Raw genomic sequence first — 17,766 nt, 5'->3', positions numbered from 1 at the left:
ACATTGTCAAAAATGTAAATGTGCAAGAAGTTTACATATCTAAATTCAAGATTAGGGCAGGTGAGAGGCGCCCGTGGTTGTTAACCCATTTGAAAAAGCCCCTTCAACAAAAATGTTTGAGAACCCCTGGTCTATCAGCCCAGGGTTTAATTGCAGGGATTGAAATATTTAAGTGAAAATTCCAAGATTACTCACAGAAGTCATGGAGAAACTTACTTTTTTCAAGGAAGCTTTATCTTTGGTTAAATATCAAAAACCCAATAAAAAACATATATTAAAAAATCTTTGGTTAAATCCCTTTGTGAAGTTAAATATAAGAAAATTACAAAAATGTAAAAAGACAATTTGGTCAATTGAAGCTTATTTCCCAGCACTCAGGTACATTATGATCCTCATCCACAAATGCTGAGTGTTTCCAACATGTTTTATGTCATTATCATGTTTTTGTTAAGGAGACAAATGAATGGAAATCATTTTAGAGCAAATTGTATATGATCTGTTTAAAACGAATTAGTCAAAACAGCCGTTTCACATTCCATAATTTAATGTTTGTCTTCAATTCCATGCTGCTGACCAATAAAGATGTAGAAAAAGTCACAATTGCACCACTGCCAGTTTTTAAAACTTTTTATTTTTTTTGTTTTTTTTAAACTTTTTTTTATATTATCTACAAAGTAAAAGTTTTTAACTTAAAAGTTACATCACTGTCTGTTGACAGTGCTCTCCTCCAGCAACCTCTATTCATAAATAATCCAACAGTTCACATCCGGATTTTGTTATAAGATGGAGTTCAAGTTTGGTTAGAAGCAGAGGGTTCTGGTTTGCCAAATCTGGATGGCTTGCAGGAGGAACAAACAATTTTATTAGTTCTTTCACCATGAGAAGTTCATAACTTAGAAGGGTCAGGCAAAATAAATACATTCCAGTTATCAGAAAGCAGAGTTGGGGCATTTTGTAAGGCTGTTGATAGGGCACACTGATTTCAGATTTTGGCTCGGTTCTTATTTCTTTCTCGCCAGTCTATCTTGCCTTCTTCATACGGGCAGCCATTGAATCACTCGGTAACACATTCCTACTGGATGTTATGTGACAGCGCATGGTTTAGCATGAGAAGATAATTTTTAGTACTCTGTGCTTCTGGTTCCAGGGCGGGAAAGGATGAGTGGCATCAACTGACCAGCCTGTTGCTTACTGTCGGACAGAACTACAACTGCTGCTGATGATGGGCTTGTACTAATGAGAAATGAAAAAAGACAAAAGAGTTGCAAATGATCAAGTTTACTCCATAAATAGTCATGCTGCCGTTTTATCTGCATTCATGCTCTTAGCCAGGGCCACAAACACTCCTTTCAACTGAAACCTCAATTTATCTGTACAATTTTAGGGATTGACAATAAATGCTTGCCTAGTCAGTGATGCCCATATCCCAGGAAATAAATAAATAAAAGTAAAATTCCAGCTTTATGCAGTGGGAAATGCAAGGCAAAGCCCAAGTGACTACATATCAATATCATGCACAGTCTGTTCAGGCATAACCCCAAATTAAAGGCAGCATGGGTGCAGAATTAGGAAAATGGCTGCTCAGGGATCTGGGAGAAAACATATTCTAAATCACACATCATTTTCCCCACAATTAGAACTTACACCAGGAGCAGAATCTGAACATGAACGCAGTAAGGGTGTACCAAATTCCACAGTATTAATTTACTTACATGAGCTATATCCTCAGCCTTCAATTAAACTAGCATCGAGTTATGAACAAAAAGCTGAGTTTGTGCTCCTGATTTTGCCATTACTCACCCTGTGGGTGTGCCATGTAGGAGAAGTGCGTAGTTGAAGAAACTGGAATGGGCGGCAGTGCACTCTGAGGGATGGCACCTTGTCCACCTGGTGGCTGTGCTGGCATCAGCATCATGGGAGGATGGGTAGCAGCAGGGTGGTGTGGAGGGCCCATTCCAGACTGTACATGTGCCTGCAAAGGAATGCAGCAAAAGGTCATTACTTCTGTGAAATAATCATCCCAATTTGGAAGCAAATCTCATCTCAATATCTCAACAACAGAAATCCCATTCCAAGGCACCGTACTTTGGGGTATAATTCCTGCTCCCTGCCCAACCACATACAAATCTAAGTCAGAAACAAATTCTTCATATCCAGCACTACGATCTGATTTCACACAAAATCCTACCCCACTTCCAAAAAGTGTTCCCAAAATAAGACATCGTAATATTTTATTTCATGTTTAGCAACCATTAAGATAATACTAATGAACTTTTGGCTTTGAACTGGTCCAGATAATTTTCTCTCCAGAAATTAAGGGGAATAAATCAAAAAACATCCAATTTTCCTCCACAGATTTCATCCTGAAGTTTACAACAATATTATAACCTAATCCGTTGGTTTTTAATTTGAATTTGCAATCAGTCAACAGTTTCTTCCCAAATACGGGTGTCTTCCCAAATTCACCAATACGAAGCCCCTGAGCCACGAATTGATTAAACAGTCTCCCAACCGATAACAATCCTGGCCTTTGAACATGCCACCATCTGTTTGGGAAGCATACGTAATGGTATGCTTTCCAAATTTGCACCCTTAAAAAGAAATTCTTACTGTTAAACAACAGCTAGCAGTTCCATTAATTTATTAAAAGCATTTCTAACCATTTAAAGGAACTCTGCACTGCTACAAGGTTTATATGAATAACAGTCCAAAAGACAGTCACGTTCATTTACCTGTTGTACATGCGTCATATGTGGTGGATTAGAATATCCATGCTGAACCTGTTGAGGGTGAAGTGTGTAGACTGTCTGCTGTGCTGATGGGAAGTTGGTTTGAGGAGTCTGTGGACTGGGACCTGGTGTCATAGAGGGAGGAGTTGGTGTAAGAGTTGTATGATAAATTGCTTGCTGTTGTTGAGGGTTGCCCAAGTGAAGGGTCTGAGGAGCCTGATGTTGAGGATGCTGGAATTTAAAAAATGAAATACTTGAATTATTCTGAGTAACAAGTTAGTATTGATTACAAAATTGTCCTAAACGTTTGTTATTTTCACAGAAATACTGAGTACAGTTCACGTACACTGGCTGTTAAACCTATGAAAAAAAGCTGGAATTTTCATCATCGGGAAGTGAAAGGTTCGAAAGCCAGAATATTTAGTGGCATTTCTCACTTGTGCCCCTTCCATGCAATTTACATCTCATCAGCCCATTTTTTTTGATTTGCTCATGGGACATGGGCGTTGCAGGCTGGGCCAGCATTTATTGCCCATCCCTAATTGCTCGAGACACTGTTAAGAGTCAACCATGTTCCTGTGGATCTGACGTCACATGTCAGACAGACCAGGTAAGCACGGCAGATTTCCTATCCTAAAGGACATTAGTGAACAGGTGGGTTTTTACGACAATGGCTGTTAATTCGAATTTCATGGACAGAACGGTGGTGCAGTGGTGAGCACTGCTCCTACAGCGCTGAGGGCCCGGGTTCGATCCCTGCCCCGGGGACCCCAGAGCATTACTCTGGTTTACTAGTCCAGTGACAATACCATTATGCCACTGCTTCCCCTGATACAGTACAATGATTCACCAACACAGTCGTATATCAATTGTATAAAATAATGGTAGTAATCAAACTATTTTCTGATAGGTAAAAGGGCTATTTTAATGTAAATATTAAAACCCAGTTTCAATCCCATTTTACAATATGGATTTCAGTGCTCATAACCTCAGGCCATAACAAAACACATAACCTCAACAGAAGCACAAAAGCCTGACACATGCATAAACTAATTGTAGATTAAAACAACATCTCTGCTGACAAAATGAACAAGCTATTGTTCTAATGAACAGATTTTCAAAGTCAGTTTAACATTAAGAAATGAGCATTAAGAACATTAAGAATAGATCACGGTTGAAGTAAGCACCATAGCAATATGAAGGCACCATTGTTCATAATGTGGATAAAGTAAAGTCAGCAGAAAACCAGTAAAAACCAGTCTTGAAAGTAGCACAAATTTGCAATCCATAGCATGCACAAATATTCAAACATGAAACATTCAGAACTTATGTTGCACATTGAGGATTGATAGTTAACCATCGAATCAAATGTCTTTGATTCTCACCCAAACCAATTAGGACGACATAGGAGGTGTTGACAGATGGCTTCAGACTGATAAAATTCTCTTTAAACATGGTGGTCCGCATGGCCATCTTTATTCCAGGATCATCCTATACTTTGACCTAACTATTCGCTATCTCTATTTTCATATTTTCACTTTTCCACTCTAACTCTTGAAGTAAATGCAAGCTGTTTTGCCGTAAGCAAGAAACCATTTCTGTATTATTTTGAAAGTTAAATTGTTTAAAAGTTACTTCTCTTTAAGTCCTTTGCTAGCCGGACTTTGTTGAGAATAGATTTAAGTTTCTCTCAATTGTAATCAAGTAGACGTCCGGTTGCAGCAACGAGTGAGTGAGCCGCACATTCGGGGGCTCTCACTCCGGCGGGACTTAAGGACCTCGTTCCCCAGTATAGCGGGACTGTGGAGCGGTGAAAGGACGGCCACGGTGGTGCGGAGGAGCGGGCAGCGCTGTATGGAACCGGGGTAAGAGTAGGAAGCAACGGAAACGGGAGAGGAAGGGACAAAGACAAGGTGCAGGGGAAGCTGACCTGGGACACAAGATGGCGGACCTGCGGACCTCGGACCCAGCAAGCGCTGGAAAACATGCTGGTTATTAAAAGCAGCTTTGAGTCGTTGAAGCGGGATAACTTGGACCCACTTCAGGAGGCAGTGGATCAGCAAAACCAGAGGCTGGATGCCCATTACGAAAAAGTTAAGGAGCTGGGAGAAGCGGTGGAGGAGCAGGCGGATGCGCAGACGATTGCGGCACTAGAAGTCTAGGGTCCGAGAACTCCCATTTGAAGGGACGCCGATTGTGCCAGGACTGTTGGTCGACTGTTTACTGTTTTAAAGGTGCCATGTGGGGGTTTTTTTTTTTTTTGTGTGGGCAGTTTCTGCCTGGGGGGGGGGGGGGGGGAAAGAGAAGGGAATTTCTCCCCCCACCCCCCCTCTCGTATGGTCTTTTTCCTGTTTTTGTTGCTTTTATTTTCTTTTTATGGGTCTTTCTGCTGTGGTGGGTACCTTTTGTTGGGCTCACAGTGCACTGGAGCCGGTATTACAACAAAGGGGTGGCCGGTCAGCAATGGGCTTTCGTTTTATTTATGTTTATGGTTTGTTAGGTTTGTTTCGGGTGGGTGTTGTATGGGTACTGGGGTATTGCGGGGTTATTTTATTAATGCTCGGAAAGGGACGTGGGTTAACACTTTTCTGTCTACGCGGCGGGAACTGTATTGCACCTGGAGCAGCCTCGCGGGGCTGTTTGAGGTTTACATTTTGTTTGACCTTCCTGTGTTAGTGAGATTGCTCCAGTGGGTTGGAGGAGGGGATGGTGTGCTGGGGAGTGGGGATGAGGTCGGGGAAACAATGGGAATGACAGGTGGGCACCGGAGTGATGAGTCAACGGGCTAGCAGGTTGGCTAGTTAGGTGGGGGAGGGGGGGGGGGGGGGGGAGAAGAATACAGCCAATGGACGGCAGGGGTGGGGCTGCCGGGGGATGTTGCTGGGGGGGGGGGGGGGGGGGTTATTCTGCTGACGTGGGAGGAGGGATCTGAAGTAGGTAATGGAAAGCAGGTCGGGGGTGGAGGCGGCCAAGAATGGCGTGGCGCACGGACTGGAGACGGGCCCGAGAAAGGTTATGGCTGACCGGCGTTGGGGGGGGGGGGGGGGTTGAGCCCCCCAACCAGGCTGATCACCTGGAATGTCAGGGGGCTAAATGGGCCAGTTAGAAGGGCACGTGTGTTCGCACACTTGCGCGCTCTGAATGCGGACGTAATTATGTTGCAGGAGACACATCTGAAAGTGTCTGACCAGACTAGGCTAAGGAAGGGCTGGATTAGCCAGGTCTTCCACTCGGACTTGGATTCTAAGTCCAGGGGGGTAGCAATTATGATCAATAAGCAGGTTCAATTTGAGGCGGAAGGCATAATCACAGACATGGGGGGTAGATTCCTGACGGTAAGGGGCAAACTGGAGGGGAGAAGAGTGGTGCTGGTGAACATATATGCTCCGAGCTGGGACGACGTGGACTTTATCAAAAGAGTGCTGGGGAAGATCCCGGACCTGGACTCACATAGGTTGATAATGGGGGGGGGGGGAAGACTTTAATACGGTCCTTGACCCGGGGCTGGACCGGTCGTGTCCCAGAATGGGTAGAATCCCAGCAATGGCAAGAGAGCTGAAAGGGTTCATAGAGCAAATGGGGGCAGTGGACCCATGGAGAGCCAGACAGCCGACGGGAAGGGACTTCTCGTTTTACTCACATGTTCATGAAGTATACTCTAGGATTGATTTCTTTATCTTGAGCAGAGACTGTGTAGGGGAGGTAAAGAATACGGAATATTCGGCAATCACTATCTCGGACCATGCCCCGCACTGGGTGGACCTGCAGGTCGGGGGGGGGGGGGCGAATTACCAACGCCCGCAATGGAGGTTAGGCGTAGGATTGTTGTCGGAGGGGATATGTGAGAGAATTCGGAAGTGTATGCAAAACTACTTGCAGGTGAACGATACGGGGGAGGTTTCAGCAGCGACCCTGTGGGAGGCGCTGAAGGCAGTAGTGAGGGGGGGAGCTGATCTCAATTCGGGCTCACAGGGTCAGGGCGGACAGAGCAGAAATGGACAGATTGGTTAGGGAAATGTATCGGATAGACGAGGAGCATGCGGGGTCCCTGGGGGAGGACCTACCCCGTAGGTGATGGATGGGAATTGTCCTGACCTCTTTTCGAGAAAGAAGCAAAGAGCTCTCAGGCCATCTTGGTGTGGGATGGAGGTGTCGAGAGATTGCACATCCATGGTGAATAGAACGCGTTAGGGCCCGCAAACTGGAAACTGTCAATATGACGCAGGGCATCAGAGGAATCCCGGATGTAGGTGGGGAGGGAATGGACCAGAGGAGTGAGGATGGAGTCTAGAAAAGAGGAAATAAGTTGGGCAGGAGCATGCTAACATAATGGGCCTGACGGGATAGTCCTTTTTGTGGATTTTGGGAAGTAGGTAAAAGCGGGCTGTCCGGGGTTGGGAGACTATGAGGTTGGAAGCCATAGGGGGGAAAGCATCCGGAGGAAATGAGGTCACTAACGGTGTTGGAGATAATGGTTTGATGTTCAGTGGTCTGGTCATGGTCCAGGGGGAGGTAAGAGGAAGTATCTGAGAGTTGGCGCTCAGCCTCTGCGAGGTAGAGGTCAGTGCGCCAGACGACAACAGCACCCCCTTTGTCAGCAGGTTTGATGACTAAGTCGGGGTTAGACCTGACGGAGTGAAGAGCAGAAAGTTCGGGAGGAGAGAGGTTGGGATGGGTGAGGGAGGCAGAAAATTAAGACGGTCAATCTCCTGTCGACAGCTCTCAATGAAAAGATCAAGGGTAGGTAATTGTCCCGGCTGGGGGGTCCACTTGAAGGCAGAATGCTGGAGGCACGTGAAAGGATCAGTGGAACGGGGGGAGGATTCTTGCCCAGAGAAGTGGGCACGGAGGCGAAGGCGACGAAAGAAGAGTTCAACATCATGTTGAGCCCGGAATTCATTGAGTGGGCACGTAAAAGGTACAAAGCTGAGTCTTTTGCTGAGACTTATCTATATCCTTTGGTGGCCTCCTAATGTCCTCTTCGCAGCTTACTTCCTATCATTACATCAGCAGCAAATTTAGCAACCATGCCATCGATCCCTTCATCCGTGTACATTGCAAAGAGAAGAGGCCCCACCACCAATCCCTGTGCCACCCCTCATCACATCCTGCCAACCAGAAAATGCCCCATTTAAGCCAACTTTTTACTATTGGCTCACCAATTTTGGATCCATTCCAATATGTTGTTATCCCCCCCCCACAGTAACCTTTGATATGGTAGCTTATGAAAATCCAAGTCCAGTACATTGACTATTGTCCTTTATCCACAGCACCTGTTATTTCTTCAAATAACTCAAACTCCCTTTCACAAAATTACGTTGTCTTTGCCTGATTGCCTTGAATTTACCCAGGTGCTCTGCTATAATGTCTTTAACAATAGCTTCTAACATTTTCCCTGAAGTAAATGTTAAGCTAACTGTCCTGTCGTTTCATGCTTTCTGTCTCCCTCCCTTTTTGAATATGAGCTTTTTTTCCAATCTGATGGAACCTTCCTGAATTATGAATTTTGGAAAATTTAAAAAACTCCTCCACTATCTCACCAGCCATTTATTTTAAGACCAGAGGATGAACTCAATCAAGGCCCAGGGACATGTCAACCTGCAATTCCAGCAATTTGTGAAGTACTACTTCTCTAGCGATTGTAATTTTCTTCAGTTCCTCACTCTCTTCCAATTCCTGGTTTATAGTCATTTCTGTGATGTTACTTGAATACTCTATATCTGGCGTTAACCAATGCAAAATACCTGTTCAATTCAGCTGTCATCTCCTTTTTTCCATTATTAAATCCCCAGACTCACTTTCTCTAGGGCCAACACTCACTTCATCATTTTCTTTTTAAAATATCTATAGAAACACTTACCAGCTGTCTTTCTATCTCTAGCTACCTTTTAGTTATTCTTTGCTGTTTTATTACATTCTGTCTAATCTTCCGGCCTGCCATCCATCCGTGCACAATCGTATGCTTTTTCTTTAAAGTTTGATATTATCTTTAACTTTTTTAAATTAGTCACAGATGGTATATCCTCTTGGATTTTTTCTTTTTCGTTGGAAAGCATCTATTCTTTATATTCTGAAATATCCCCTTAAATGTTCGTCACTGCATCGCCATTTGCCTACCTAAAGTGTCAGTTCAGTTGCTACTTCAAGTTAAAAAGACCTTGAAGTTTTGACTGGCTTTCTAAATAACCTTTCAAATACCATCATTATACTTTGTGGCCAGAGTGCCTGAACTCATGAGCCGGCCAGGAAAGTCAATTAGCTGCAAAGAACATTGTTCTTTTTGAATATGATGTCAAAAGGCGCATGAGAACCTCAACTGAGCCTGCAAAGTTCGCTACAAGTTGAAGAATTTTTCTTTTACCTTCCACTACATTAAGGGTAGATTTGAGTACATCAAAACTAATACTTCCAACTTAGCTTTTCTTTTTTGTCCACCATCACTTTCCAAAAACGCCAAGAAATAAAATTAATTTGAGTTCCTTACCTGGACTGGGCTTTGTGCTGGATGACTGCCGGCGTGCTGCCCTTGTTGCTGTCCAGTTGGGGTAGCAGATGGTTGTGGGTGTGAAGGATGTGGATGTAGGGTTGCATTTGGGTGGGGTGCAAACTGCTGATGAATTGGACCAGGGGAGACTAGAGATCAAAATAAACAACCCGTTATCCAGTTTAGTTGATAATTCCACCGTCATTTGCTAATAACTTTAGAAAAGCATTCAAGAAAATTAGAAGCAAACCTGCGAAAACACATCTTAAATATGAATTTAAAGGAATACTCTCATCAACAGAATTGTTCAGTGAGCAGTTGAAACTGAATAAATAGGCTGAAGTATGGAAAGAACAGCGGTGGTTAATCTGACTCTAGAAGACAAAATGTAGAAACAAGAAATTGAACTACAAAGACCCCATTCTAAAAGCCTCGTGAAATAGCCACATGAAATAAATCAACCTAAATCAATATCTATGTATACCAGCTGCATTAAGAATTTAAACAGTTTACCTCTTGAGCTTTAGCTGAGTTGGTATTCACTACACACGTCAGTCTATTCCATGGTAAATTTCCGTTTAGAAGTCGAAATTATTACCTAAGGAACCAATCATGACCTCTAGCTCTCCTAGACTATTCTCACTTAAACAAACGTTCACAGTATTTCCTTTCAACCTTTCCATAGCTTGGATCACATTCATCCTAATAATTTTTTCAATTAAGCAGGATAGCCTTTGTTTTTATAACTTATCTTTAGTGAGATGTTTTAAAACCTGGAATCATCACTGTTTTTAAAAATCATTTACCCATCTTCCCTTTCTTAAGAATGGTGAATACAACTAAATAAAATACTACATTCGGGTTTCAATAATACTTCCTAGAAATACAAATCCAAGTTCAAGGGAGGGACAAATGGATCTCATCGACATACCATTTGCTTTTACAATTGCTGCTTTAGCTATGGTAACATTCAAAGCTTGGCTATTATTCTTAGGTGTTTCTGCTAATTCATATGATTAAGATTGTGTAACTAGTATATTCAAATTATACATTTATACGTGTGCAGTGATGCATTGTGTGGCACATCTTTTTAATCTTTATTAGTAGTGTCACAAGTAGGCATACATTAACACTGCAATAAAGTTACTGTGAAAAGCCCCTAGTCGCCACACTTATGGCACCGGTTCGGGTACACGGAGGCAGAATTCAGAATGCCCAATTCACCCAACAAGCACGTCTTTCAGGACTTGTGGGAGGAAACAGGAGCACCCGGAGGAAACCCACGCAGACACTGAGAACGTGGAAACTCTACTTAGACAGCGACGCAAGCCGGGAATCGAACCTGGGGCCCTGGCACTGTGAAGCAAGAGTGCTAACCACTGTGCCACCATGCCGTGCATTATAACACAACCATGAAATACAACTGATAGATCACGTACTGCAATAATTATTGCCATGAATGACATTGGCAGGTAATCATAGGGAGATATTTCTCCCATATTTTGAGTGTAACAGCATATTATCTATAGTATTATTAACACTTTTTAAACTGGAAGGAAATCAGATCTTAAATGTTTTGTACCCAAAGAGAATGAGTTGAAACTGCTGTGCCATATCATTTTATCATTGAGGCAATGGCAAAAATATTCCATTAAACATTAACTAAAGCTGACTACAATGGTATTACCACTATTATTTAACCACATCACTCTAGAAAATCTGCACTACATCTCCTCCAAGTCAATATATCTTTCACGAGGCTCAGTGCTCAAAACTGAAAGCAATGGCTGATCAAGGCTTCGTACAACTGTGATCTCTCTTGCTAACTTTTGTTTTCTAACCCACCTGCAATAAAGGCTAACATTCCATCGGGCCATAGACTGTGATTCAATACAAGTAAACAAAGAAATACAAGTAAAGTAATGATTTTAACCAATAAATACCAGTTGATAAAAACGGCCATGGTGACTTACCATACATAGCATGTGTTTGTTCAGCAGTAGGATACTGTGCTGTAGATGAAGGGACCATCCCTGGTTGTCCATGACCAGGTGGTGCCAACATTCGAGCGTTACTCTGCATTACTTGGCTGTACATCTGAGGCTGTATGGTGAAAATATCCTCCAGTAAAATTAAATATACATCAGAGTCAAAATAGTAATGTTTGCATTAGCCAGATGTCCATGGTATGCTCTCATGTTTTAGTAATAGAGATTAAATACTGTAAATCTCAAAACAATTCAGCTACAATAGCCTGTACATAGAGTTTAACTTGATGGATAATGCATTGATTTATCATTTAAATGTAACACAATGGTCTCCATTCATTATTTTACCTACATGTCTAATTAAATCTGACACTATCCATTTGCAATTAGCAGCATCAGTTTGGCAAAGAATTACTGAAACATTGCAATTTAACCTCAGTGCCTACACGAGAAACATTCTTTACAATTTACCTGCGATTGATAATGTGCCACAGATTGTACTAAAGGTTGGTTAGCAAACTGTTGAGGGTTATAAGTGACATATTGTGAGTAAGCCGGAGCAGTAGAAACAATCTGGCCAGCTGCACTAACAGGATGCATTATAGTTGGTGTGCCCTGAGGGTGATGCTGATCTGGTCTCTGTTGTGGCATGGTTGGAACTGAAAGAAAAATGTAACAGTTAGTAATTATGCAGTGATCTTTAATGTCTAAACAAACACTGTACAAGAAAAGATATTCAAATAATAATGAGAATAGTACAAATGATTTATTTTAAAAATCCACAATGCACGATGGTGGCTCATTTCTACTAAATAAAGGGAAGATGACAATCGGAGCGTCAACAAAAAGCACCATCACGATGTAGAGACTTAGCAAATCCACATATATATATATTTTGGGATAGGTGAAGAAATCTTTTTTCATTTCAATTTTAAGTGATCACTCCCTTATCCTTCGTCTCCGAGTTCTGGACTGCTAAAACAGAGGAAACAGCCTCTTAAGCATATACCGTTGAGTTCCTAAAGGATTTTATACATTTCAAGGAGATCACCTCTTATTCTTCTATCTCCAGGCGATAAACCAATTCTACTCAGTCTCATCTCATAGGTCGACCTTTCATCCCAAGAATTTATCTAGTTTATTGCATTATCTCACAGGCAAGGGTCCTCTCTTCGAACAGAGACCAAAACTGTACACAGTCCTCCAGGTGCAGTCTATATAATTGCAGCAAAACCTCTTTACTCTTGCAATAAAAACTAACATATTATTTGTCTTCCTAATTAGTTTATGTATCTACATGCTAATTTACTTAGATTTATGTCCAAGAACTGCAAAATCCCTTTAAAGCGGCATTGTCCCGCAGGATTTCAATGTTTTCCAATTGTGATTCGGTGACAAAATTTATCACAATATAAAATATGTGCACTATTAATAAAACAATTAGCAATCTTTTCAAAATAGGTTTAAAGTTTCAAACCATCAGCAATCAAGACCAATATATGCACTTCCAGAGCCAGGAGAACAGTTACTAAGGGATTTTGCAATCCAACTGCTCCGCCAAGCAAATCTACTATATATGCTCCCATTGGGTGGTGACAATCTGTTAACCAAAGTGATTGGTTTCTGACAGCGTGTTTCAGTTTATTTCCACAAAAAACAAATTTCAAGAGTAAACGATTTGATGAAAAGTGATGTTATGAGACTCGGATATGGAAAATAAATGACAAATTGCTACGTATTAGCTTCTGTGCTCAGAATCTTCCCTTGCTTATGTTTTGTTGCCTGCCATTTCCAGTGTCCAGATATTTAATTGACCTTAGGCTCATAGTTAACCTTTTGTAATCTCTTCTTTTATGCCAACAGTGCCCTTTTCTTTTCAATCACCCATTTTAACAGATCTATCAGAATGAAGGCATTTGGATCTTGATGCAGCACCCAAGTTTGCCAAGATTGCCCCTTTTGACCCTCACTGGCAACCACGCAGTGCCATGTTCCTCACACACCTCAACTGCTTTGCCAAAAGCATCAACCACCAGTAAAGTAAAAGTAAATTAATTAGTTAGCATCCTGTACAAAAAATATTGACAGCAATTGCCTGATTGTTCTTCTTAAAGCCTGCCTTGCCTTCACAGTGCTTCACAGAGTGGTCTTATAGGTCTAAATATATCATTTCGAGGCACCCAGAAAGAACAGGTTCAGAAACCATAACGAATGGTGGAATGGTTTTCTTGGTTCACTGAAAAAGTGGCACTTCAGCTTCCAGGTCACCAGTTATGTAACCATAAACATAGTCACGGTTTGACCGATAAGTGACTCCGAAGAGCAACGTGGTTATTTCTTTCTTGCTGAAATAGGGACAGGTGATTAATATAGTCCAGCAAATGACATCCACACTCATATCCATCATTGTAACTTTAACACAATTCAATATTGTGTTTCTACACAGCCTTAATTTGTCAAATGTCTATGGCCAATTTGCCATCGGTGATGAGCATATTGGACAACACTGCTCTAAATACTGTTTATGAGTGTTTTGCATTTTAACAAATGTTCTGCTTTCCTATTTTTCATGTCAAGTGAATCAGTTCACATTTCCCTGCATTATATGCCATCTGCCACCTTCTTCGAAGAAAAAAATGAGCAGGAGGCAGCCATTCGGCCTCTCGAGCCAGCTCCACCGGTCATTATGATGACGCCTAATCATCCAACTCAATAGCCTAATCATGCCTTCCCCTTCATACCCTTTGCTCTCCTTCGCCCCAAGTGCTATGACTAATTGTTTCTTAAAAACATACAATCTTTTGGCTTCAGTTACTTCCTGTGGTAACGAATTCCAGAGACTCACCACTCTCTGCGTGAAGAAATTTCTCCTCATCCCTGTCCTAAATGATCTACCCCGTATCCTCAGGCTGTGACCCCTCGTTCTGGGCACCCCCACCATCGGGAACATTCTTCTTGTATCTTGTCCTGTTAGAATTTTATAGGTTTCCATTAAATCCCCCTCTCATTCTTCTGAACTCCAGCGAATGCAATCCTAACCAACTCAATCTCTTCTCATATCTCCGTCCTGTCATCTCAGGAATCAGTCTGGTAAACCTTTGTTACACTTCCTTAATAGCAAGAACTTCCTTCCTCAGATAAGGCGACCAAAACTGCACACAATACTCCAGGTGTGGCCTCACCAAGGCCCTGTATAATTGTAGCAAGATATCCCTGCTCCTGTACTCAAATCCTCTCCCAATGAAAGCCGGTATACCATTTGCCTTCTTTACCCCCTGTTGTACCTGCATGCTTACCTTCAGTGACTGGTGTAGGGGGACACCCAGTTCTCATTGCACATTCCCTTCTCCTAATTTATACCCACTCGATTTGTGTATATTCTTTTGCAGCCTCTTTGCACCCTCCTCACAGCTTACTTTGCTACCTAGCTTTGTACCATCAGCAAACTTTGATACATTACACTCAGTCATCTCAGTCAAGTAACTGATATAGATCGCAAATAACCGAGGCCTGCATACCAATCCTTGAAGCAGCCCAATAGTTACAACTTGCCAATAAAACAGGTACTCTTCTATTAATTCTGTTTTCTGTCCAGTAACCAATCCTCAATTCAATTAATCGATTATTCTGAAACCTATAAACCCCAACCATAAGTAATAAAATATCGTTAACAAATAAACGCTTTTTAAAAATCCAAATGTACTGCATACACTGATCTCTTCATCTACCTGCTAGTTACATCCTTAAAAACAAAAAAAAACACGGTTTCCTTTTATTTTATTTAAATGTTTTTTATTGTTTTTCACAGCTGATGTTTCACAATTCAAAAAGTTTCTTGCCCTCAGTTCACTCCGGTATGTCTACATTGCGAAGGTTCTGGCAGCGCCATCGATTTTCTTGGTCCTCGACCTTCCTTCTTAGTGACCCTCGCGTCGCCAACAACCTTGCCATCTGTCTCCAACGAGGCGATTCATTTGGTCTGCCCGGCCGCAGCCTTCTGCAGCTCTCTGATCATCACTTCCGGTGTCTCTAGTCGCCTTTCCATTTTTCCTAGCACCACTTACACAGTGACCAACACCTCGACTACCGCCACTTCCACCGTTGCCATAATTTCCAATTTAATGGCACCGTTGAGCTCTTTCAGTTCCTGCGTTAGGAGCTCCGTCCATTTGTTCATCGAAGGTAGTCCTAAATAGGATCTGGCAGCCCATCCAGCTCAGGTATGGCCAGGACATTGTCACTCCGTGTGTTTGCCATCGCCCCGGTCCTTCTCTCCCGGCTCTTACTGCTTTTGCCATCCCTTAACCTCCACGGTGCCTCTACTCAGCATGGCTCCTTCGTCGTGGTGGTGTTGGAGGAGGATGAGGGGTTTCTCCCAGATTCAGCGGGCTATTTTGGCTTAAAAGAGCCTAATATTTGAGTTTCCAGGAGGAGCCACCTCATGTGCGTCCACTCAGCACATCCCCGTCACTGGAAGTCTTGTATGACACCATATTGGTCCTACCTAATCCAATTACAATTTTCCCACTATCATGTTTCTTTTTCAAAATATTTTTATTCTCCTCCTTTTTCACATTTTCTCTGAAATTTACACCCAACAATAAACAATAATCAGCAATGAATGTAATGTCAATCCCCAAATCAATAACAATGATCCCATCCTCCCTCCAAACCCCAAACATTAGCTCGCATGTTAACATAAACGAATGACAAAAAGGAATCACCTAGTCACCATTAACACATACAGTACCCCTCCCCCCCAAACCCTCCCAGCCCCCCAATGTTCGATGTAATCCAATTCTCGAAAGTACATAATGAATAATGCCCATGAATTGTAGAATCCCTCCATCCTTCCCCTCAGTTCAAATTTGACCTTTTCAAGCGTCAAGATGTCCAGCACGTCGCCCCGCCACGCCAGGGCACAAAGTGGAGAGGTTGATCTCCACCCTAACAGGATCTGCCTCCGGGCAATCAACGAGGCGAAGGCTACAACATCTGTCTCCGTACCTGTTTCCAACCCCAGCTGGTCCGACACCCCAAATATGGCCTCCCGAGAGCCCAGGTCCAGTTTTACCCTAAAAACCTCCTCTTCCAGCAATCCTCCAGCTTTGGACAGGCCCAAAACATGTGAACGTGTTTCACTCCCCCCCCCCCCCCCCCCCCTCCCCAGGCAATCTTCACATACATCTTCACATACAACGTTCACATACCCCCTCAAAAAGCCGGCTCATCCTCGCCCTTAAAGGTGTGCTCTGTACACTACCTTCAGCTGTATCAGCTCCAACCTCGCACATGAGGTGGAGGAGGCGTTCACCCTCCGGAGCACCTCACACCAGAACCTCTCCTCCATACCCTCTCCCAATTCTTCCTCCCACTTTGCCTTGATCCCTTCCAGCAGCACCTTCTCCTCCAAAATAGAACATACAGTGCAGAAGGAGACCATTCGACCCTTCGAGTCTGCACCGACCCACTTAAGCCCTCACTTCCACCCTATCCCCGTAACCCAATAACCCCATCTAACCATTTTGGTCACTAAGGGCAATTTATCATGGCCAATCCACCTAACCTGCACGTCTTTGGGCTATGGGAGGAAACTGGAGCACTCGGAGGAAACCCACGTCGACACTGGGAGAACGTGCAGATTCCGCACAGACGGTGACCCAGCAGGGAATCGAACCTGGGACCCTGGTGCTGTGAAGCCATAGTGCTATCCACTTGTGCTCCCGTGCTGCCCTGATATAGCCCCGTAAACTGCCGATACTACTGCCTTCTCCAGTCCCCCTGTCGTCAGCACCTCCTCCAGCAATGCGGAAGTCGGCTCTACTGGGAAGCTCTGCATCTCCTTTCTGGCAAAGTCTCAAACCTGCATGTATCTAACTATTTCCCCCTGCTCCAGCCCATACTTCGTTCCCAACTCCTCCAATCCCGCAAACCGACCCCCAAGAAACAAATCTTTTAGTGCCCTAATTCCTTTTTCCTCCCTTCTCCGAATATTTCCATCCCACTCCCCTGGCTCAAATCTATGGTTCTCCTGAATAGGACTTTCCCTTGATCCTGCCCCCAGCCCGAAGTGCTGGTGAAACTGACTCCAAATTCTCACCAAAGCTATTACTACCAGACTCCCTGAGTAGGTTCTTGGGGCCGTCATTCCCAATACCATGTTAATACCTCCCTAATAATAAATGCTAATAAAAAATAAGAAATTCACCTAAGGAAGGAGCTGTGCTCCGAAAGCTAGTCATTCGAAACAAACCTGTTGGACTTTAACCTGGTGTTGTAAGACTTCTTACTGTGCCCATCCCAATCCAATGCCAGCATCTCCACATCATGGCTTTTCAACAATGTTCTCAACCTGCCCTACCACCTTCAATGACTTCTGCATATATATCCCCAGATCGCAGAGTTCCCTTTAATTTATATTGACATTTCTCATTCTTACTACAAAGTGTATCACTTCACATTTCTCGACATTAAATTTCATCTACCATTCCTCTTGAAGTCTATCAACACTCTTTCTTCCCCCCCCCCCCCCCCGCTAAAAGCTCACAAGTCTCTTCCTTTAAAC

The 17,766-nt window shown here is 43.1% G+C and overlaps 1 protein-coding gene across 11 annotated transcripts in view; it reads right to left on the bottom strand.

Annotated features, from left to right (window-relative positions):
- Positions 1–611: 611 nt before the first annotated feature.
- Positions 612–17,766, bottom strand: part of atxn2 (ataxin 2) — a 128,726-nt gene continuing 111,571 nt past the window's right edge. For 6 of the 11 annotated variants that reach the window (XM_038786580.1, XM_038786659.1, XM_038786734.1 and 3 more), the window contains 6 exons: positions 11,673–11,860; positions 11,187–11,334; positions 9,214–9,362; positions 2,733–2,960; positions 1,801–1,972; positions 612–1,233 (listed from right to left, as the gene is read on the bottom strand). In XM_038786580.1, coding sequence (XP_038642508.1) covers positions 1,205–1,233; positions 1,801–1,972; positions 2,733–2,960; positions 9,214–9,362; positions 11,187–11,334; positions 11,673–11,860 — 914 coding nt within the window. In that variant the 3' untranslated portion in view covers positions 612–1,204. The remainder of the gene's footprint in view (positions 1,234–1,800; positions 1,973–2,732; positions 2,961–9,213; positions 9,363–11,186; positions 11,335–11,672; positions 11,861–17,766) is intronic. The other 5 variants (XM_038786881.1, XM_038786963.1, XM_038787135.1 and 2 more) reach the window with 1 other exon arrangement.

This window comes from Scyliorhinus canicula, chromosome 1 (assembly GCF_902713615.1).
Source record: "Scyliorhinus canicula chromosome 1, sScyCan1.1, whole genome shotgun sequence".
In the NCBI taxonomy this organism is placed as follows: domain Eukaryota; kingdom Metazoa; phylum Chordata; class Chondrichthyes; order Carcharhiniformes; family Scyliorhinidae; genus Scyliorhinus; species Scyliorhinus canicula.
Note: the sequence above shows the minus strand (reverse complement) of the source record. Positions and strands in the feature narration are given on the sequence as shown.